The sequence below is a fragment of the Ictidomys tridecemlineatus genome, chromosome 3 (assembly GCF_052094955.1).
Source record: "Ictidomys tridecemlineatus isolate mIctTri1 chromosome 3, mIctTri1.hap1, whole genome shotgun sequence".
Lineage (NCBI taxonomy): Eukaryota > Metazoa > Chordata > Mammalia > Rodentia > Sciuridae > Ictidomys > Ictidomys tridecemlineatus.
The window spans coordinates 17,373,125-17,395,044 of record NC_135479.1 but is presented as its reverse complement, the minus strand read 5'-3'; the positions used below and the strand labels follow the sequence as shown (position 1 = coordinate 17,395,044).

Below are 21,920 nucleotides of genomic sequence, written 5' to 3'. Positions count from 1 at the left end.
GCGGAAGGTGGAGCGGCCCCAGGGCCTGTTCAGGAACCGGTTTATGGGCAGGAGCAGGGAAGGTTCAGATGGGGTGGGGGAGGCTGAAGGCAAATGGGGTGGAAAGACCCAGAGCTCAGGCTCGCGATGCGGCCCTCGGTGTAGCCCGAACGGTGCTGTGCCCCGATCCCCCATCTGTACAAAGGGAAGGGGCGCCTGCCGAGTGAAGAGCAGGTGGGAAATCTCTTGATATCCTGGAGCCTGATGTTTCTGTGTCTGTTGCTGCTCAGAACCAGCTGGAGTCCGGACCCCAGAACATTGGGCAGCAGAAACATGTTAGGACGGGATGCTTAGTGCCTCAGGGCTGCCTCTCTTGCCAAAGACCCCCGCTGAGGCAGTGAGGTCCCCACCCAGCAGGACTGAAGAGCTGGGGCAGGGCAGGTCTGGGCTGGGAGTTAAGCATTCTTTGCTGCCCTTGCTCAGAAAAGGGCCCCCTTGCACCAGACCCCCAAGAGCAGCCGCTTCCTAAGCATGCTGGGAAGGTAGTGTGGCTGACAGAGGGACTCTGGGGTTGAATATACAGATGGTCCAAATCATTGCCTGGCCCTGGCTCTCGTTTCTCGCATTGAACCATGAGCCCCAGAAGGCTCCTGCTTCACCTTATCCTACCCCCATCCCTCATGCTGCTGGCCACAGGGTGCCACGTCTGGAAATACTTATCAACTGCAGGGCAGACCCAAGCTCTGGCCTGGTCTAACTTGTGTATAAACTGGGATGTATCACATCCTTCCTCTACGCCTCAGTTTACCCCAAAACTGTAAAAAAGAGTGATCTGTCCCTGCTTTACCTGCTCCCGAGGAATCACAGTAATGTTGAGGAGAAAGAAGTGGTGTTCCGGAGGCCAGCAGATCTGGGTTCAAATCCTGGCACTGCTGCTTGCTAGTGGTAATAGGAGCCTTCCCATCCCAAGCCTGCATCTTATCCATTGCGGGTGGTAGCGGCCAATGGACAAAGTTATCACAATAAATTGAGACGAAATAAGTACAAGCAACTGGCATGTCGTTTATTGGTTTATTGTCTTTCTTCCCCACCAGGATGTCAGCCTTACAACGCTAGGATTTGGTCTTATACGCTGCTGCACCCTAGCACCTAGGATGGAACCTGGTATTCAGTAGGAGCTCCCTAAATAATTGTTGCTTGAATGAATGAATCCACCAGGCACTCAATAAATGTAATTCTAAAAATGTGCTGAGATAATAATCTCCAGGGTTGGCGTGGGTCTGTGCGTCCTTGTCTGACAGAGGATGCCAGGATTGCTGAACTCATCTAGACTAGGAACAGACTAGGAGAGCTGGGCAGGAGCACGAATGATGAGGAGGGCTGGGGCAGGAAGTGTCACAGGTTGGGGACCCCCTCCCCCCCCCCAGTGCATCCTGTCTAATAGGGCTCCCTCATGCTCCCAGGTGGGAAGGCAGGCCTAGTTTCCCAGTGTAACTGGTTCTTCAAGAAAAATCCAGAAAGCAATTCCTTTTTAAAGGGAAAACACAAATGAGAGCAAACAAAACACATCTGTGGGCTAGGAGAGACCCAGTGGTGTAGCCCAAACTTCCAGGGCAATATGGGCAGAAGGTTCCCCCCTGGAATGACTCCCAGGCTATTCTGGTCTCTCAAGGCCTCTCAGGCAATCCCAGTTTCTGAGACTTGGGACTCAGCTTGGAGGAAATGCTGATCCAAGAGGCCAGGAAAGAAGCCACTTCCTGAGTCCTTGGGCTCAGGAGGGATCTAGGCTTTGGCTCCCAGGCTCAGGATAGGTCGGCTCCCACAGCGTCTGGTCCAGCAGACATTCACTAACTATTCACTGAACAAGTCTTTTCTGGAAAATCAAGATGTGCCTCATCTGGAAAATGGGCCCAGTAATGGGGCCCCCAACGACCTCACAGGGATAATGAGGAAATCAAGGGAGACTAAAGAGATAGAAGTATTTCTGAAAATTGAAATTGCTTCACAAACGCCAGGTGTCATTATTCTTGTCATTATTATGAACAGAACACCTTTGCTGGAGCAGAAGAAGGGGTTCTGGGACTCAGAGGGGCAGGGAATCTGCAAAGACATCACAAGGAGCATCTGGATCAAGTCCAGCAGGACTCATCACAGAGGGGACACGTGCTCACCAGCTCCAACTCGGACCATCATGGTCATAGGATACAGGAGCTTATGTGACTTCCTGGCCACCTGGTGTCCAATTGAGTGTGTGGGGGGGATCCAGTCAGGTCAAGCCATATCTCCCAAGACACAGGATTTCAGGGGAAGCACAAACCCCATATACACTGCTCATGAAATAGAGAAACTATATAAATAACATAAATACTTTCCCATATATCTTAGCTATATAAATTATTCTCGTTTGCTCTAAAAACTATATATGTGAGGTAGACAAGAATACCCTGTGAGCTTTTTTCCCTTAAAGCTAGTGAAGGAGGGGACAGTGGCTGCTCTGGTCCCTTGGGGGCCCTAATGGGGCTGAGGTGGGTCTTCAGGGTAAGTGAAAGAGAAAGGGCTGAGATCAAGGAACGAGAAGGGAAGGAGAGGGCTGCACTGAGAGGACCCTATAAACTGAGGCACACTCAGAGCCTGCACCCAGACCCACGACCTGAGGTGCCAGGGTCAGTGGCCAGCCTTAGCTGAGGTCCTCTGAGTCTACCCTTTATCCTCCTGCAACCCCAGCCCTTCCAGCCATAGAGTTGGGGTGCAGATGGTAAGGGTGGTAGGTCAGGGAGCCCCGGGCCTCAGGTTGTTTCCAAGTCCCTCTTCCAATCTGTGCAGCCTCTGCTGCCTTATGCCCAAGCCTGAGCCAGGGGAGGCAGAGCTGGGGTCACAGAGGAGCAAGACAGATGGGCGGGCAGAGACAAGTCTCAAATCAGCAGGGAAGTAGGAAAAAAAACTAGAAAGTGGGCCCTTGATGGTTTTTTCCTTCTCCTGCCAAGATGTGGGCCAGCTGCTTGGGTCAGCAAAGTCAATCTAGTGAGGAGTCTCAGGTCAGTTCGGCTTCTTATTGGAGCCTCTGCCATCCAAGATCCTTCTAGCATCCCCAGGCTGCCCTGAGCCCCTGGAGACAAGGTGGCCCGTGAAGGCCCCTGGAGGTCTCGGGGAGGCTGCTGGGCCCAGCCATGGGGCTTTCTTCCTGGAACTGGCATCAATGAGGGTTCTGAGCACTTGGCTGATTCTGGAGTTTCCTGTTTCAGCAGAGGGTCAGGAACCCTGGGTTCAGGAGGAAAGGAAGCTTACAGGAGGGGCGCAGTGGGGCTGGCCAAGTGTCCCAGAGCTTCCCGAAGGAGGTCACTTCCTTCTGGCTGGCCTCAGGCACTACTGTGGTGAAGCACATAACCTCCAGCAAAATGACCCCTGTGAGGTCTTCATCCTGCAGCAGAGGAGATGTGAGCCGCTCCACGGGACTTCCTGCCTGGTTCCAGTGTCAGATGCGTGTGGGTTGCCCGCGCGCGTGAGCCAGTTTCTCTCCTTCCACCCAGGGCCTTCGTAGGTGGCCCTGGAAATGTCCACAGCACCCAAGGAAGTTAGCAAAGTCACTTCTGTTCCTCAGGTAGAAGCCCAAGTGACGGGCCAGGCTTCGCAAAGTCTCTGCCAGGGCAAAAGGCTGAATTGGATAAGCAGCCACGAGAGTAGAAATGGAACCCAAATCCCAGTTCACAAGCCAACAGCTTTTCTGCATCACCAATGCCAGCAGGTGTGGGGGCCTCCCAGCCCAGGGCACCCCAGCTGTGAGGAGGTAGCCAGAATGAGTGCTAGATCAGGCTGGAACACTGAGCTTCCACTGGGTACCAGAAGGCTGTCACCCTCCTCTGGGCTGCAACTAAAGGTCCCTTTGACCATCAGGGAAAATGAGGAGGGGCCACTGTCTCCCATCCTATCTGCCTTGCCGGTCTTATTGAGCAGGGTGAGCGGCTGTGGGTAACTCAGTTGTAGAGACAAGCATGAAGCCCCAATGCAGGCCTGTTTGAAGAACCTGGGGCATGTACCCAACTTGGGTCCACTCAAGCCCAGAAAGCTTTTCTTGCTCTAAGCAAGTAGCTCCCACCACCATCTCCAGCACAGCAAAGCCCCTGGTGCGGTACAAACATAGGGCACCCAGGGCTCGCTGCAATCTGAACAGGGCCCGGGGATTGGACTGGCCCATCCCAGACAAAAGCCTAAATGTGCTTCCAGCTGGCACTGCCTCTCCCACTGTTCCCCCAATGGCTTGCTGGCTCCAGGCCACACATCCGGGGAATTGAGATGGCCAGATAACCTCTCCCCCCTGCACAATCTAATCATGCCCTCCTCTTGCTCTCCCTTGTTTTCCTCCCTGTCCCTTCCCAGTCTGCCCTCCTGCTTCAAGTCCTCAACAAGGTCGGGGACCCTTGGGTTCAGGGGCAAAGCCCTGTTTCTCTTTGCTGAGTGTTGAGGGAGGCAGAGGTAGGCCGAGGGTCTGTGGAGGGAGGAGCACTGAGCCGCACACGGTGTGCACTGGTGCGTGCATCAGTGTGTGCACACAGCTGTGCAAGCAGGCCGTGGAGGTCCTGGCAGTGCAGGAGGGCTCTGGGGCAGCCGCCTAGCGCTTACAGGTGTACACGAGCTCCTGCTGCGCACACTGCTGGCACTCCACATAGCAGCACCACTGTACCTGGCAGTGGCAGGAGAAAGCCACCAGGCGGCTCTGGGTGTCATAGCCACGCCCGCAACACAGGCTGCCACAGCTGGCCTCCCGGGAGCACACCCTTCCCGCTGTGCCCGGCGAGTACTTGCTGGGCCTGCAGAAGCTGGGGGAGTCCTCCATGTACACCAGGTCCCCGGGCCGGGGTGCCAGGCCCTTGGTGGGGCTGCCTGGCTTGGCAGGTGCCCACAGCTCCAGACGGCCCAAGGCCTCATTGGTAGCGCTGGACACCTTGACGGCCGAGTCGTAGCGCAGCTTCAGCACCTGGCCCGTCTCACGAAACGGTGAGAGCTGCTTCCAGCAGGTTCGCACGGCACAGGAGCCCGACACACCGTGGCACTTACAGGTGGTCCTGAGGCCACTCTTCACGGCCTGCAAGGAGAGGCAGAGTGGAGGCCTGGTCAGAGGCTTGGGCCCAGCACCCATACCAGCCCCCAAGTGCCAACCCAGGCAGAGGAGTGTCAGGAGGATGATAAGGGGACAGGAAGGCTCATGTGAGGGAGACAAATGGCAAGAGGCTCCCATTCCTCTAGGAGGGGCACACCTTGATGAGAGCCGTGTGGGCCAGATCTCAGCCCCAGTTCCTCCCTTGGGCTTGGCCTGAAGCCAATCTGCACAACTGAACATAGCAGCCTCAATGATAAGGACACAGAAGACAGAATTCAGTTCCCTCAAGAATTGGAGCACTGGTCTCTGCCCACCTTCTCCCTCCACTAGAGCTAGATACTTATTACCCTCATTCTCCCACTACTATTGTGACTTTGGCTAAGTCCCTCCCCTCTCTGGGCCTCCTGCATCTTCCTATCCATGAAATGGAGGAGAAGCAGGGGTTACACTAGATCAAAACTATGGAATGATGTTGGCTTTGTCCTTGAAATGAAGGCCTTTCTCCAAACACATTCCTGCTTCACCAAAGCCTGGTCCCAGGCCTGGCTCCTACCACTGCCCAACCATCCGTGCTGCTCAAGACCCTCCCAGCTTCTACTGCGTTCCTGGTATCTGGTCATAGACCAGAGTGGATGCTCAGAGAACGTCAGTAGAGGTCATGAAGTTCGTGCTGGGACGGCTGTGGGGTGGGGTGCTAGCCTCCTATAGACCTTGCTCTCTGACTCTGCTACCTGCCTGTGGGTGGTACTTTGGGCAGCTGGGGAGGGTGCTCACCTTGATGCCCACGTGGGTGTTGTGGGCATCCACCCGTGCCCTCAGGTCCTTGCTTCCTCTCTTGGGCCCCAGGAAGTTACTCAGGAACTTGGTGCTGTACTTGAGATTGTCACCACACACACCCCACTGCCAGGCCTGCCGGCTCTCCAGGCCAGGGGAGTCGTCACAGGTGCAGCGCTCCATGCGCCCAGCACTGCACGCTCGGGCCAGTGCATGGGTGAGGGCGGCCGAGGACACCGCGTACAGGAAGGCCGTCTCCTTAAAACCTGTGCCAGGCACCCAGGGGGCATCAGCAGGAAGGAAGAGAGAAGCTCAGAGGTTGTCCATGCTCTCTGAGGGCTGGCGGGATATGCCCTGTGGGTTCCTTGTGCTCCCTGACACTTTTCAAACAGAGTGACCTTGGGTCTCCTGCCTGACTTTCCCAGACTGAGCATCCTCCCCACCTCCAGGACTACTGCTATGCTTACACTGTTGGGGAGTGGATCCAACCTAGCTTCCTAGGGGGCTCACTGTCTTCTGCTTTCCAATGTATCGGGGTCATGTGATACATGGAGAGGCGGGAAGCAGGCTACTACCTCTGCCCCAGATCTTCCCTTGCCATCAAGAGCAGCTGGCCTAGAAGGAGGTGGGCTGCCTGCCCCATCACCATGTTGTAGAAGTCCCCAATGTAGCCCTTTGCACTTGGCAATGGAGTCACCCAGTGACTGTATCTCCCTTCTAGACCACATGCTTTCATCGGGCAGATGGGACACATTTGGCTCTGTCCCTCCAGCATCCAGCACAGTTCCTGGGTCGCTGTGGGCTTCTATGCTTAGGGGCCGATGGGTGGGTGGAGGCACAGAGCGATGGATGCAGGAAGAAGGCCCCGGGAGGTGGCTGGGGCTCTCTGTCTCATCTGTGGGCTCCTCCAGCAAAGGACTTGTATCCCCCTTCTTTTCTGTCTTCCTTGATCCTCTTTTATCTCCAAACCTGTAGTTAGGCCACAACTGGCCTTTAGTAGACCCTCACTCACTCCCCAAAGCCCTCCTCATTTGAGGCTGTTCCAGGAAACCCAGGGCGGTATGACCTGCTGGGTCCCCCAAGGCCTCCGCCTCCCTCGTGATCCTCCCCACCCTCCTCCCCACCTCTCTTGAGCAGGCCGGTCCTCCCCTCCAGGCTGCAGTTCCAGCGCTCATGCCGGAACTGGAACTGACATTCCAGGAGGCCGAGGTGGGCCGCGTCCCGCAGGGTCTCAGCCAGGCCGGGCTCCCTCCGGCAGAGCTGCTTCTGTCTTCGGGACAGCTTCAGGAGGTCGCACTGCTTCAAGTGGAGCCCGCTCTGTGCTGGGGCTGCCTCAGTGCCCAGGCCTGGGAAGGGCGTCAGGACCTCCCGCCCAGTCAGGCTGCACAGGACGAGAGAAGGGAGACAGGTGAGCTGAAGGGTCTCGACAGGGCAAGGTGAGGGATGACCATTCCTGTGGACGTGGGACAGGTGACAAAAAGAGGCTCTGTTGGAAAGGTCCTTCTTAGGAGCTTCATTTATTGCCCTTGGGGGCAGCAGGCTATACACCACAGTGGGTATGTCCCCATAGGAGACCAAGGTGCTTGTGACAGGATTAGTGCAGAACCTCCAATCCAAGTTTTCCAGAGTCCAGTTTCTGCTCTTACCTGTCGTATTTCCCAAATTTGCCCAATCAGAGAAATCACCTGGGTGCTTTTTCAAAATACAGATTCCCAGGACCCACACTTAATAATTCGCATTCTATGGGTCTGGAGTGGGGCCCAGGAATCTATAGATTTGCCACAGTTCCCGGGCAGCTGATAAGATTGGGGAAGTTTGGGGAACATTGCACATAGCATTGCTGACCTCCCAGAGGAGGACATCTTTCTAAGAGGAGCAAGCATAAGAGAAAAAATCCCCAGGCACAGACCCCATGTGCCTTTCTCTTGCATTATATCACTGCCCAGTAAAACCTGGGTTGTTTTCTGAATCCCAGGTACATTGTCAATCATCTAGCCATTCCAAGCCTCGTATATGCTTGGGGGAAGGAGGAAAGGAAGGAAGGAAAGAAGGAGGAAGGCTGACAGATGGTTGGATGAAGGCAAATCCCAAGACTTCTTATTCTATATCCAAAGTCCATTGAATCTGGAGTTAGGTGCCAGATTCTAAGACTGACTCTGCCACTTCCTTAGCTGTGCAACTGTGAAGCCTGGGTTTTCCCTTCTGCAAAGTATAAAGAGTGATCTTCCCTTCTTTCCCAGGGTTGCTGCGTGGGTTACACGAAAAGCCCGGGCCTCAGCCCTGGGGACACATACAACTTGCCTTCCTGCTGGCTGGGTCCCAAGTTTCTCCCTTCTGCAGAATGTCTTCCTCTCTAACTGGGCAGAGTCTCCCTTTGTCCAGAGGAGGAGACAGAGGTTCTATGAGGAGGTGGTGAGGGGTCAGATACACAACTGCTCAGCAGCAAAGAGGGATCTAGAAGTAGGGCTCAACCTCCCTCCTTCCAGAAGCTTTCTGTGACATGGTGCTACTAGTTCAAGATGCTTGCTGTCCCCTGGTGACCTGCCCCCTCCCCCGTGTGGGTGGATTATACCCTATTCCAGGACCCAGCAGGAGGAAGCACCTCTTCCTGGAACATGCCAGCCTCATAGCCAGAGTCAAGAGGCAAAGGCGTAACCAGACTATGGCTCCTAAAGCTCCTGCTTGAAAGGGGCACTTGCCACCTTTGCTCATGTGTCACTGGCCAGGTAAGCCCTGTGGCCAAGCTCCAAGGGGCGGGAGAGGCCATCCTCCCACTGAGCCAAGGGCACAGGCTCTCCTGTTCGGAGTCACCTGCCTTCCCCAGGACATTTGGCTGGATGCCACACCCTCCCTGTCTGCTTGGGGAGCAGGCAGCCTCACTAAAGGGTGTGGGTCCTGGCCAGGCCCCAGGTGCCCTGTAGATCCCAGGCAGGTCCATCAGGTGCAGCCAACCAGTATGGAGCGTATCTCTGAAACCTCTGAGCAGAGACAGATGCTATCAGGCTCTTCCAGGCCCAGCCTGGCCCTAGGCTCCCCTCCCAGACAGGGTGAGGGCAGGGGCCCGTTAATCATTAATCTGGGGGCAAATGGGTAAATTTCCAGTCCACCAGGCCTACACCCAAACCCCTCCCTGCAACCTGGCAGGAAACCTCAGAGCTTGACCCTTGGCAGGCCTGGAGCAGAACCTGAGGTCAGCTCTGGCTGGGGAGGACGCACCTTGACTGACGTCCAGCAGAGTGGGCGGCTTGGGGGCTGCTGGGAGCAAAGGAAACAGCTGCAGAGACCCCATGTATCCTCCCCACAACAGGGGCTGGTGGGAGGGGAAACTTTAGCTCACACAGTTCCTGTTTCAGAAGTTGGGATCTTTCTTGTAGAAGCTGATTGACAGACCAGAGAACACGCAGGGAATGATGGGAATCTTGGTCAATGGGACTGCGTATCCTTCAAGGCCTGTCTCAAACGCCATTTTAAGAATAATAGCTGCTGGGCATGGTGGCACATGCCTGTAATCCCAGAGGCTTGGGAGGCTGAGGCAGGAGGATAATGAGTCCAAAGCCAGCCTCAGCCAAAAGCGAGGTGCTAAGCAACTCAGTGAGACCCTGTCTCTAAATAAAATACAAAATAGGGCTGGGGATGTGGCTCAGTGGTTGAGACCCCCTGAGTCAACCTCCAGTACCAAAAGAAAAAGAATAATAGCTATTATTATTCCACCATTATATCAATATATATCATATTATTAAAAATATATTATATATTTATTATATTAAATGTTATACTATATGTATGCTAGTATACCTACCATTTTTTTAGTGCCTATTACTGAATCATTAAAAAACTATTGTGGGCATCTAATTGGGTCAGCTGCCCACACATTCCTTCTATCTACATGGCTACCATGTGGTCCCTATTGGCCATTTCATATTGCATGACCTTGCTGCTCTGATCTGTTGATTGGGTCAATGATGATCACATGACCCAAGCTGGGCCAATCAGTCCTTTCTCTGAGAATTTAGAGTTTGAATAAGAGCACATACAGTTGCTTTCTCTCCCTTTCTCTCATTGGGTGACTGAGCCTGTAACACAAAAGAGGAAGCTGACCCAAAGAGGGAGGAAAAAGAATGAACCAAATGAACGGGAAGAACTAGAGATGAGAACATTTTAGGAGGAACATTTTAGGCTCTGGTCCCAAGGTCTTCCTGAGGGTTGGCTGTGCTCTTGCCTAAGACATGCCTTACTGCAGAGTAAAGGCTGAGAGTTGGTTTGTCTAGCTAAGGACATCAGGCTTTGTTGTAACCTTTTGACAGCTGTAGAGCACCAGAATTGCCTCAGCTGCACTGTGAGCAGGGCTCAGTGAAACCCTTCCACTCGTCGACAGTCACTGATTTTATAGTTTTCATGTAATAGGCCCTGAGATTGATGGTTCCCAGGTCCAATATCAAGTCGGTTAATTTTATTAGTGGTAATGATACTTAGTAGCGATTAATGGTCAGGAAAGGCAGCCAACCGCACAGAGGCCTCAGGCCACACTGGCCCTGGTCTGCCCAGGGCTGCTCTCCATGAAGGTTCTCTGGTACTGTTTTTGGGGTCCCTGCAGCCTAAGGGTATTTCCAGAAATGAGTTTTCCTTTTATTTGTAGATTGTGGTTGTACTTCCTTTTAAGAAAGAGTACCATGATATCAAATTTAGAGAAATGACTCCACGTGTTTCCTTAAGCAGGGCTAGTGACCTCCCCTTTGCATGCTCATCCTGTGGCATCTGCCAGGGAAGGGTTCTTCCTGGACCCCAAAAGAACTCTGGGTGTGACAGGCTCCAGCCTATTCGGTGGTCAACAGCTATATTTCTCTCCCCTGGAAGTACCCCAGGCCTGAGAACTCTCCCATGGGACCCTTGGAGGAAGTCTCCATTACCCACATGTTAGCTGAGCCCCATGGGGGTAAGACAGACAACTGGAAAAGTTCCAGTGAGCTTCGTGGGTCTTAGGAATCCAGACAAACTTCAGATTTTAAGGAAGACACTTCCCTGTGGTCTGTCCCTCACTATCAACCACCAAAGGAGCTAGCATTCGGAACCGGAGAAGAGAAGCCAGAATTTGTGATCTTGCTCATTGATCTTAGGGATGGGAGGACAGCAATTCCTGAGGACCTCTGCTTGAATTGAGTGCTCCTGTGCGGTAGGTGCCCATCACTCCATCAGGCTGCACCTGGCTCAGCTCATCTGCGCCCTTCCTGTCCTCATTGGCCTCCCCCAGGTGACTCCCAGCCTCTTTTCCCAGTAAGAAAGCAACAACCTCTGGACCTTCCTTCTCCTTCCTTGCTTACCCCCAGGCTGAGCCCCTCTGCTTTCTGCAGCTTCTCAATCCACGGTCAGGGTGGTCCTAAGACCAGAAGCCTCCACCCTACACACACAATGAGATGTCCTCTGGCTCTGACCCCAGGGCATCCACAACCACATCTACCCCTGGAAGGAGAAAAGCCAAAGGTTCCCTCAGGACTTATCTCACAGACACACCCACTCCCAGATCCCCTCTGTCCACTCCTGGCCCTTCCCGACTCCTCCTTCCACACTCTCACACTCCCAGCTGCAGATTTGGCTCATGCTGCCCCATCAGGGTGGCCTTGGGAGAAGCAGCAGAAGGTTCCCAAGGCCCTGGGAAAAGCCTCCTAAGAGATCACTCTGCCTGATGTCAGCAGGACCCCAAGGGCCACTGAAGCCCCAGACTGGGGCTGGAGCTCAACCTTCAACCCTGCCCGCTGGAGGATGGGGACCCAAGGACCTCAAACCCAAGGCTGTTGTGCCTGGGTGTCTGGTTCCAGGTGTTCCTATTACTCAGGAGTGACATTCATCTAACAAACACGAATTGGCGTGTGAGAGAGCCTGATGGAGCCAGACTTCCGGGGTTCAAATCCTACCTGGACTTCTTGCTGGCTGGGTTGCCTTAGGCAGGGTGCTTTACCTCCAGGGGATAACAACAGAACCTGTCTTTCAGGGTTGATGACAGAATTAAATAAATGAACATTTATAAAGCTCTTATAACAGTGCTGTAAACACAGTAAGTTACAGGTGCCATTATTGGTGCCTACATGCCAGGCACTGTGTTGGGCAAGGACACGGTTCTACCCTCAACAAACTCAATAGTGTTGGGAGGGACTTGATTGGATTCAGGAGCCCCCCCCCACCCCCAATTCTTCCAAGGCCCCAAGGAGCGGGAGAAAGAACAATCTTGAACTGGCCTGGCTTCCTGAGGAACAACCAGTAGGTGATCTCCTCCGGGCACCATCTAGGTGACAACCTGACCTTGGCCAATCCTATCCTGCCATCCTGCCTGGGAGTTGCAGGGAAGCAGGAGGAGGCTCTTGGGGAGCACTCCAGGCTGTCTGGGGAAGACTGGGCCAGCATGGAGCTTTTCTCATCCCTGGGGGAGCCCCAGGCTGTTCTTCCAGACTAACCCCCACCCTGTTTCTGCTCCACTGAGTCTGATGGTTCAGCAGAGGATGTCCCCAGGTTGTGGGTGGGCAGGTGTGGCAAGACAAGGTGGGCTGTTTCCAGGGCACCAGGCAATGCCAGCGTGTCTGGACCTCTAGCCAGGAGCTCTGCCTGGCACCAGGGCCCAAGCCAACTGCAGGCAGCTTCCTGGGAACCAGGAAAGCTTGTGCTGCCTGGGGCCTCGGCCTGGCCAGCAAACCCCATCAGATGCTCCTGATAGCAGGCTTCCGCTGCGGGGCCATTTGCATGGTCACTGCTCCTTTGTACTTTCATCTTCAGCATCTCAGCCCACCTCTCCCGGCCCACGGAGCCCCCCACCCCCCACCCATCCTGCACTCTCCACTCCCAGCCTCTCCCCTGCAGGGCAGCTTGGTGTTGGCAGCACCTGCCCAGCCAGAAAAGGCACCACAGCACTGGCCCGTTGTTCTTCAGAGAGGGGAGCTGTTGACACACACCTCCCCGGGGACCTCTCCCCTCCCCTCATCACAGAGGGGCCCCAGGTTTGTCTAGCTAGGGCAGGGCATCTCTTTTCCATCTCCTGATCCCTTTCTCCTCTCCAGGATTCCAAGTCACCTTGCAACTCCCTTCCTGGGCAGCCTGGCAAGGTCAGCGCTACTGTTTCTTACCTTTACTCCAACGCTCCCGACCCCTCCTTAACTGGCCTGCTCCTCATTTATACCTGTATGCACTGACCACCAGCCTCGTGCCAAGTCCACTCACAAACACCTGTCCCAGCCTGGCTCAGTGTCCCCCTTCCTGGGTCAGGCCTTTCCGCCCTCCCCAGCTCTTAGCCCCAGGGCCCCATGATCCCCCTCCAGGGACTGAATCTGGCCACCACCTTCCCCACTCCAGACTCTCATCCCCCACCCAGTCCCTGCTCCAAGAGAAAAGAGCCTGGCCCAGCTGTGGGCTTTGTCTGTCCAGGAACAGCTCCACTTCCTGTTTCGCCCAGGCTGCCTGCTAAGGATGGCACCAGGGAGACACTGCTCCAAGCTGAGTGGCAGCCACAGCGCTGCGCCAGCACGCTTTGCATCCCAACAATCTCCAGATTTACAGGGTGGCTGGATCGACATCTGTGGAGGAAGTGCTTCTCCTCCCTCCCTCCCTTCTCCCTTTTTGCTCAGGCTCAGACTGAAGCTGGGAAAAGGAGACTTTGTCCCTGGCATGCATCATTCTGGTGATAGTGACCATAGAGAGTCTCCAAAGTCAGTCCTATGCAGAGGGGTCCCTCACCTCTCTGAGTCTGGGGTTACAGCATCGCCCCAGGCCCTTGGCTGGGGCAGAGGTTCACCAGACACATCAGTACATTTGAGAGCTGGCCAGGCCTGCAGGATTGCCCAACAGAGGTTTTGCCCTGGTGGCTCCTGGGAGACAACTTAGAAGCTGCTGGGGGGAAGCAGAGGACACTAGCCTTGCCAAGTGGGCCGGTCTCTGTTTGAACCCATCTGGTCCCCTGGGAGTTCATGTAGGATTTATGGCCCAAGGTGAATTAATGGCAGGGCTGGGTCATGCCCCAGCTTTCCTGGTTGCTTCTACCAATTTCTGCTTTCAGTCTCAACATAACCATTCAGGGAAGCAAAATCAGCCGCCGTCAAGGCAAATGTCTAAGGTGATGGGAACACAAGGCAAGTTTTAAGGGAGGGAAGCCTGGTTTGGACTTCTCTGAGCCCCCTGGCAGCCTGAGAGATAGAAGTTCAAGAAGGGAGAGGAGGGTCTTCTGTTTATTTATTTGTTTTGATACTGGGATTTGAACCCAGCTGGGCTTTACCATGGAACCACAGCCCCAGCTCTATTTCTGTATTTATAGACAGGATTTCCCTAAGTTGCTGAGGCTGGCTTTGAACTTGCTATCCTCCTGCCTTCACTCTCCCCAGTCGCTGGGATGACAGGTATGTGCCACTGTGCCTGGCCCTTCTGTTTAAAGGTTGCTTTTCCCTGGTTTGACACTCAACATCTTTTTGGCCAAAAGTCAAAAATCAGAAGTTAGGCTTACAGATGTGGCCTTCATCTTCCAACTAAAGTGTGAAGGTCTGATTCAGTACAAGGTCTGAGAACAACTTTGCCAGATAGAGGGGAGATCAATGGTGAGGATGGTGAAGAGAGAGGAAGGAGAGCCCAGTGTAGTGAGGGGGAGAAGAGGAGCAAAGGGGGCTGGAAGCTTTAAAGGCAGCCTCCCCAGCTTCTTGGGTTTGCAGAGCCAGCCCTAACTCAGGGTAGAAGCAGCCCCAGGGGCAAAGGGCAGGGGGGAAAGAAGCATCCAGCAGGAAGCAAGGGCCAACAACGGAGCCCCAGGACCTCTTCTAAAGCACATGAAAGCCGGGTGCAGAGACGCACACCTGTAATCCCATGAGGCAGGAAGATCTCAAGTTCAAGGCCAGCCTGAACAACTTAATGAGACCTGTCTCAAAATCAAACTTAAAAAAAAAAAAAGGCTGGGATGTAGCTCAGTTGTACAGCGTTTGTCCAGGATGCACGAGGGCCCGGGGTTCAAATCCTAGCACTGCCACAAAATTTTTAAAAAGTAATGAATCTGGGCTGGGGCTGGGGCTCAGTGGTAGAGTGCTCACCTAGCACATGTGGGTTACTGGGTTCAATCCTCAACACCACATAAAAATGAAATAAAGATATTGTGTCCACCTTAAAAAAAAAAAGTAATGAATCAAGAGTTGAGGACACATAGTTTCAGAATTGCCCCTACATATGCTAGTGAAGTTCAGAGGTGATAGAGTAGGGAGAGAGGGATTGAAGGAAGAGACAAGCCTCAAGCTGGCACTCAACAGGCAGTATAAGGCAGGGGTAAAGGGGTTGGTTCTGGATTCTGATAAGCTAAAATTCAAATCTTGGCACTGCTACCCACTAGCTGAGTGACTTTAGGCAAGGCACTTGGTCTCTCTGAGCTTTTCTCCCGCTCATATATAAGAGAGGCTAATCATGCCAGCATCTATCTCCTGGGCTGTCACAATGGTAAAATTAGATGATGCATAGAAAGTGTTGAGCATGGGAAAGATTCAATTTGGTTTGAATTGTACAAAGTTGGGACAAAAATGCAGAGAGAAAGGAACAGATTTTAGCAAAGATATTCCTTAACTTGGAATGCGCTGAGGCAGATCACTAGATTTCTTGGACTTTTATGTAAAAATAGCATTTTTGCATATATATATATAAAACATACAATAAGCATTATGTATTATATATTTTATTTACTTACTTTAAAATGTTTAGAGATCAAATCCACGACCTTGCACATGCTAGGCAAGCTCTCTTCCACTGAGCTATATTTCTAGCCCTATATACATTTATTTAACCTGCAAAACAAGCCTGAGAGATAAAGATTATCCCATTTTCCTGATGGGAAAAACTGAGGTCAGAATGGTTGACTAACTCACCCTGGGTCAGAGAGTAAGTGATCAACGGAGGATACGAATTCCTCCATTGCCCCTTATGCCAGAGCGAGGCCTGGGCCACCTTCCATCCTGTTCAGATTGACCCCAGGTGAGGGTCACCCTTATAGATGACCTGGCCCACCCCTCTGGAGTTCAGCTTCTACCGGGACACACAATCCCAGAGGCACTGGGATCTCCTTTAGGCAGTTTCAGCCGGGAGGACGCCTGCTCTGTTTCCTTCCCTCCTCTTTCTCCTCCTGAGTCACAGAAACTTCACCACGATCCACTGAGGGGGCTGGTTTGACCCTGAGCCCAACTCTGGAGCCCACGTCCTCAGGGGTTACAGCTCAGCCAGGGACAAGCTGGCCTAAATTCCTTCCCCAAACACAATGATGCTTATCAGGAAGGTTTTGGCTTTTAATCCACCACCCCAAAGCAGTCAAGTTTCTTTCACCCTTTCTTTCCTCTTCTGCTGATTCACTCAGGACCCAGTACAATCTCTAAAAATTTTTAAGTAAAAATAATGATATCAAAATACATCAAATGCTGAGAAATATTTTTTTTAATATTTGCAAGATTGGCACACTGAAAACTAAAAAGCTAAGGGAAATTTTACAAGTCCTAAATGGATAGAATAAACCTGTTCATGAACCCAGAATATTCAGTGTTAGAAAGTCATCTCCAATCGATTGATTTATTGCAATTCCAATCAAAATCCCAGAAGGCTTTCATAGGCATGTTGACAACTTGATGCTAAAGTTTATATGGAAGCACGAAGGACCTGAGTGGCCAAAAATATTTTGAGAAAGAAGTACAAAGTTAGAGAACTCAGAGCACTTGTTTTATAGACTTACTACAAAGCAACATTAATCAATACTGTGTAATATTGGCACAAAAAGACAGACACATAGATTAGGGGAACAATACATTGAAAATTCAGAAATGGACACACACATATTAGATCAATTAATTTATAGAAATGATGCAATGAAGAAAGGATCATCTTTTCAACAAACGGCACTAGAACAAGCCCCATGTCAGGAGCAATATTCTTCAACCCTTACCTCATACCATATACACTCAAAGTACAGCTTCAGCTTTTACTTCAGTGTAACAGCTAAAATTGTGAAGCTTCTGGAAGAAACAACTTTGGGGTAGGGCTGCCAAAAAAAAAAAATCTCTGCCCACCCAAAATTTGCAGATATTTCTTAGGTAGGACACTCAAAAACAATCCATAAAAGAAAAAGTTGACGAGTACCCTGAGCTTCATCAAAATTAAAAACTCTGCTCTCCATAAGACACCAATGAGAAAATGAAAAGGGAATCCACAACCAGGGATAAAATAATGCCAAGATTTCCTGACAAAGGATTGATTCCAAAATATATAAAGAACTCTTAAAATTCAAAAGAAGACACATAAGGGCTGGGGCTGTAGCTCAGTGGTGGAGCACTTGCCTGGCATGTGTGAGGTGCTGGCTTTGATTCTCAGCACCATCTATAAATAAATAAATTAAATTAAGGCCTATCAACAACTAAAAAAATATTTTAAAAAGACATAGAGGCCAATGGAAAAGTTCAAATGACCAAAATACATGTGAAAAAAAATATGTCCAACACACCCTTCACCAATGGAGCAATGAGATAGTGAGGCACACCCACTAAAATGCCACAACAAAGATGGAGGACAGTCAGCAAGAATATGGAGCAACTGGAACTGTATAAGATGGTACTGTCACTTTGGAAAACCGTTTGGCCATTTCCTGTCAATCAAATATATTCCTACATCTGATCCAGCCACCCAGCCCTAGACAATTTTGTCAGAGAAATTAAAACATCTGTCCATGAAAGAGGTGCACATGGGTGTGTATACCAGCTTTATTGAGAGCAGCCTAAAACTGGAGATAACCCACATGGGAAGTGAAGGCACAAACTGAGGTACATCCATCTAACGGAATAAGAATAAAGAGGAAAGAGGTCTTGATACGTGCAACATGGACAAACCTCAAAAGTGTCACGTTGAGCCAAAGAATCCATGCACGAAAAGCTTTGATTCCATTTACACGAACATCTACAACAGCAAAACTAATCTACAGTGACGGAAAGCAGGGAATTGACAGAAAGCTGGGGCTGGTGGAGATGGGAAAGGTTGGTTGATCACAAAGAGGACCAGGGATCCTTCGGGGTGGTGAAAATGTTCCATAGAATAATTGTGGTCAGCACAAATGAGTTGCACAGGTATGTTCATTTGTTAAAACTTGGTGTACTTAAAAGTCATGCATTTTAGGATGTGCAATAAGAATTTGGAAAAATTAAAGTTTATGCTTTCTTTCTGCGGTGGAACCCTAATGGAGGCACTGGCAACAACCCGCCTGGGAGACAGGATGCACTGAGACTGCCGGGCTGTCAGGTGAGCTCTCAGAGGACACCACAATGACATGAGGACCAGGGCTCAGTGGCCAAGTCGGTTCCAGCTCTCTGTACTGTCCTTAGTCAAGTCACCTGTCTCTAGTGTCTTCAGTTCCCTCAGGCCCTTCCGTTTCCCAGCCTGACAGGCCCGGTCCTGGCACTGAGGTCTAGGGTTTCCCAAGAGTATGCGCTTTGGCCCGGAGAACTCAGGGATTCTGCAAATATTAACTTCTGAGCCGTTTTATAAGCAAGTGCCCTGCTTATGTGATAAGCCAGGCACATGCCAGGTCCTGTCACTCAGCCCAGTTTTTAGTCTTACCAGTGGCTTTGTAACTAGAAAACATTCCTGTAAAAGCAGATTTTCAAATCATAATCGTCTCTGGTGATGCTTTCTAAATGCATGGCCTCTGCACTGGGTGCATTTCTTTCCTTTCTAGGGACACTAGAAGAAGATTATGAAAACATAGGCCTTTGGATCCTGGGTTTAAATCCAGGCTTTGCCTGTGGTTAGCTGTGTGACTTTGGGCATATGTTTTAACCTTGCTGAGCTTTGAGTGATGACAATACCTATTTTATAAGAAGGTGTGAGGCTTTATTGAGACAGAGATTAGCTGTCCTCTGGAGCATCACACAGTAGTAGCTCAGGAAGCCATTTTCTGTAAGGCATGGAACATAGACTCAAGGAAGGACCCAGTTTCTATCTTGCCCCCACTGATTTGCTGTATGACATCAGATGAGTCACTGGACCTTTTTCTGACCCTCAGTTTCCTTTGGAAATCATACTTCAGGAATGGCTTTGAGGATCTGAGGAGAAAAGAGGCTGCACGAGGAACTGGTTTGTAAATTTCCCTGCAATTTATGTTACCATTACCATCAACAGAATGGGATCTAGGCTGGCACAAAAGCACCTAAGGCTGGCTCACTGTGCTAAGGGTTTGTTCTGAACAATGGGGATAAAAATGAGTAACATTTTTATCACTTCCAAATCTGAAGCCCGATTGCAAAAACCCCCAAGAATATTGGCCTCATCAAAATCCGCCTCACCTGCACTCCTGGTAGCTGAAATTTCTTTTACTAGGAAATAAATGAAAGTACTCCAAGTTATAGTCAGAAGTGAGATTTAGCATACAAACGGCCTGGGGAAGAGAGAGGCATACTGCCTCACATTCTCACCAGAGTGTGAAGACTGGTATCAGATTCCTTCCAAAGAGCAAATTCAGATAGGAAGCCAAAAACCTGGTATCACTGAGTCCCAGAAGGTTTCCTCAGTGAGAGTCCCGGCTGAATCTTGTCCATTCTCTGGGACCATATACTTAAGAGATGATGCCCTAATTTTAGCTTACTGTCCAAGCATTTGTCTTGCTCTCCACACTGGGATGGTGGTGGTTGAGGTATACTTTGCCAGCCCTGCCTGCTGGGGCTCCTGAGTATTGAGGTTGGTTTCAATACTCAAACCTCTTGGCCTGGACTCAGCCTTCACTGACCAACTTCGTCCTCCTTTCCAAAGATGCCCTTGTTCACAGCCTTCAGATTCTAACCCTGTGTGCTGTTGAGAACTATTTTCCCTTCCAATACACTAGCCAGATTGGTCCAGACCTCCTGGAACCCCTCTCTTCCTATCCCACCTGACCTTTGTTCCATCTCCAACCATAAAGCCCAAATAAACAAAAGAATTGTGAAAATGAGGTGATATCCAAGGGGATGTCCTTCTCTTCTCCATTCCAGGTCAGAAACCTCTCAGATTTCCTCTGGGACATCAAGAGACTGTACCTGGTTTCCTTACTACTACTACCATCACTATTAATAATGATGATAATAATCGTTAGCATTAGTTAAGCATTTACTATGTGCTAGACATCATTCTAAGTGCTTTACATGTACTAACTCACTCCTCTTATGAAACAGGCACTGTTGTTCTCATTTTACAGATTAGAGACTGGTGGACAAAGCCAGTCCACCAGTAACTTGAACAAGAGCATACAGCTAGCAAGTGGCAGGGTCAAACCTGAGTTTGTGTCCACCTATATGTCTTTGCTGTTGGGGCCCCTCAAGCTTGAAATCCTGGGAAAACAAATATCACATACATACACTGGTCTTGGGGTTGGTCATATCAAATTCAACTCCTTCATTGTACAAAGGAAAACAACTGAGGCCCTGAGACCAAGTGATCAGCAGTAAGTTGGGCCCAGCACTAAGGTCTTGGCTGACAATCTTTTCCATATTTTTCAGGGGAGGTCACTGCCTGCAGCCCAGGCATGTAATTTCCAGGGGTCATGACCTGGAAATTAGCCTGCAGCCCTTATTCCAGTCTGCAAGGGACTCCTCAGACCCTTGCACACCCCTCCCTTGTGGATTCCTAAGAGCAGCCTCTGGCAGGTCGCTTGCTGGGTGTTTTCTTGCCTTTGCTGTGGTCTGTCAGTAAGCTTTGTCCTGTGTGGGGGTGAAGCTCACAAAAAAAGGGAGAGGGGAAGGAAAGGTTTAAAGTCACCGACGTAGGTGATTGGAGTCAGCTTTGGGTGAAGGTCAGGAAGATGCTTTCTCATCCTTGCATGATGTCTGCCTCCACCCCAACCCCTCCAAATCCCTGCAATTCAGGGTCAGAGAAGAAGAGACTTGGAAATAATTGCCCTATAACTTTTGCTCCAAATAGTCCCCTCGTGGTTACCGCCCATTGGGCAGGTGTCACTCCAACTGCGATCCTCCTTTTCCAACCGTGTACATCCTCTGAAATGGGGTTCTCTCCCTTTCCTTGTCGTTCTCCTGAGCATTCACCCGATGCCAGGTAGCGGACAGTTCCCTTCCAGTCTCCAGCTGACACTCCACCACCCACGGTTCCCCATCCCTCTTGGATCAGCAAGATCCTTCAGCCTCCGCAACGATCCACTCCCACCCATGCACCCAGCCCTCCAGATCTCTCCTCCGCAGGGCAAAGGCCGAGGGCACGGAAGGAATTCGAGGCAAGGACTGTGACTGGCCAGAGCCCAGGATCTGGCACACAGGGAACCCGAGTGAGAATCTAGAAAGGGCATCAGAGCGCGGGACAGACGCCTGGACAGATAGGGACAGGGCGCGCTGGGGCGGACAGGGCCAGTATCCGAAGCGAATGCAGAGCTCTGGAAACTTGGGCTGGAGTCTGACACCCATCGGGGTAAGAAAAACAGAGGCGCAAGGAGACCAAAGACTTGGATTCTAGAAAGGGTGAGTCTGAACCCGGGAAGCCGGAGACCAGCTCAGCGAATGAATTCCAGCCTCAAGGTGGTCTGGGTCCTGCCAGGGAGAGGCTCTGAGTTCGAGGCCTCCCAGGGGTCAGGGACAGTGGGCAAGGGTGCGGGGAGCTGGCCCTGCCGTGGCGGGAGGGGGCGGGCCGGGACGCGGCGGGCACTGACCCGAAGTAGGCGGCGGCAGCGGCGACGGCGGGCAGCGCCAGGAGGCAGAGCGCGGCCAGGGCCAGCGTGGGCGGGGGGCGCATGGTGCCGGCGACGCGGCGCCCTCTAGCATCTCCCAGCGCCGCTCAGCACTCGCAGCGCCGCCACCTGCCGCCCGCGGGGCTTTAAACCCGGGTGGGGCGGAGCGGGAGCGGCGAGGGGAGGGAGCGGCGCGGGCGGAGCGGCCCCCAGGCGGCGAGCCCCCCACCCCATTGGCCCCGCCGTCCTCGCCCCGCCCCGCCGCGGGTGGGGCCGCCGGCCCAGGACCGCCCCTAGCTCCTTCTCCCAGCGCCCCAGGTGAGAGCTCACCTGGCGCCGCGCCCGTCCCTGGACGCGGCAGCGGAACTTGAAGCCCCCTGGACCTGGAGAGGTGGG

At 51.9% G+C, this 21,920-nt stretch overlaps 1 protein-coding gene across 1 annotated transcript; it reads right to left on the bottom strand.

Annotated features, from left to right (window-relative positions):
* Positions 1–1,036: 1,036 nt before the first annotated feature.
* On the bottom strand, positions 1,037–21,666 carry Wnt9b (Wnt family member 9B). The gene is made up of 4 exons (XM_078041938.1): positions 21,507–21,666; positions 6,973–7,229; positions 5,849–6,114; positions 1,037–5,059 (listed from the first exon to the last, which is right to left on the bottom strand). Exons 1-4 carry the CDS (start codon positions 21,587–21,589, stop codon positions 4,586–4,588), a joined length of 1,080 nt encoding a protein of 359 aa, XP_077898064.1. The 5' UTR covers positions 21,590–21,666; the 3' UTR covers positions 1,037–4,585.
* Positions 21,667–21,920: the final 254 nt, after the last annotated feature.

Coding starts and splice junctions, on each gene's coding strand:
- Wnt9b (XM_078041938.1), bottom strand. CDS start 21,589: ATGCGCCCCCCGCCCACGCTGGCCCTGGCCGCGCTCTGCCTCCTGGCG. Junction 6,115..6,972: donor GACCGGCCTGCTCAAGAGAG/GTGGGGAGGAGG, acceptor TGCCTGGCACAG/GTTTTAAGGAGACGGCCTTC. Junction 5,060..5,848: donor ACACCCACGTGGGCATCAAG/GTGAGCACCCTC, acceptor CTCTCCTTGCAG/GCCGTGAAGAGTGGCCTCAG.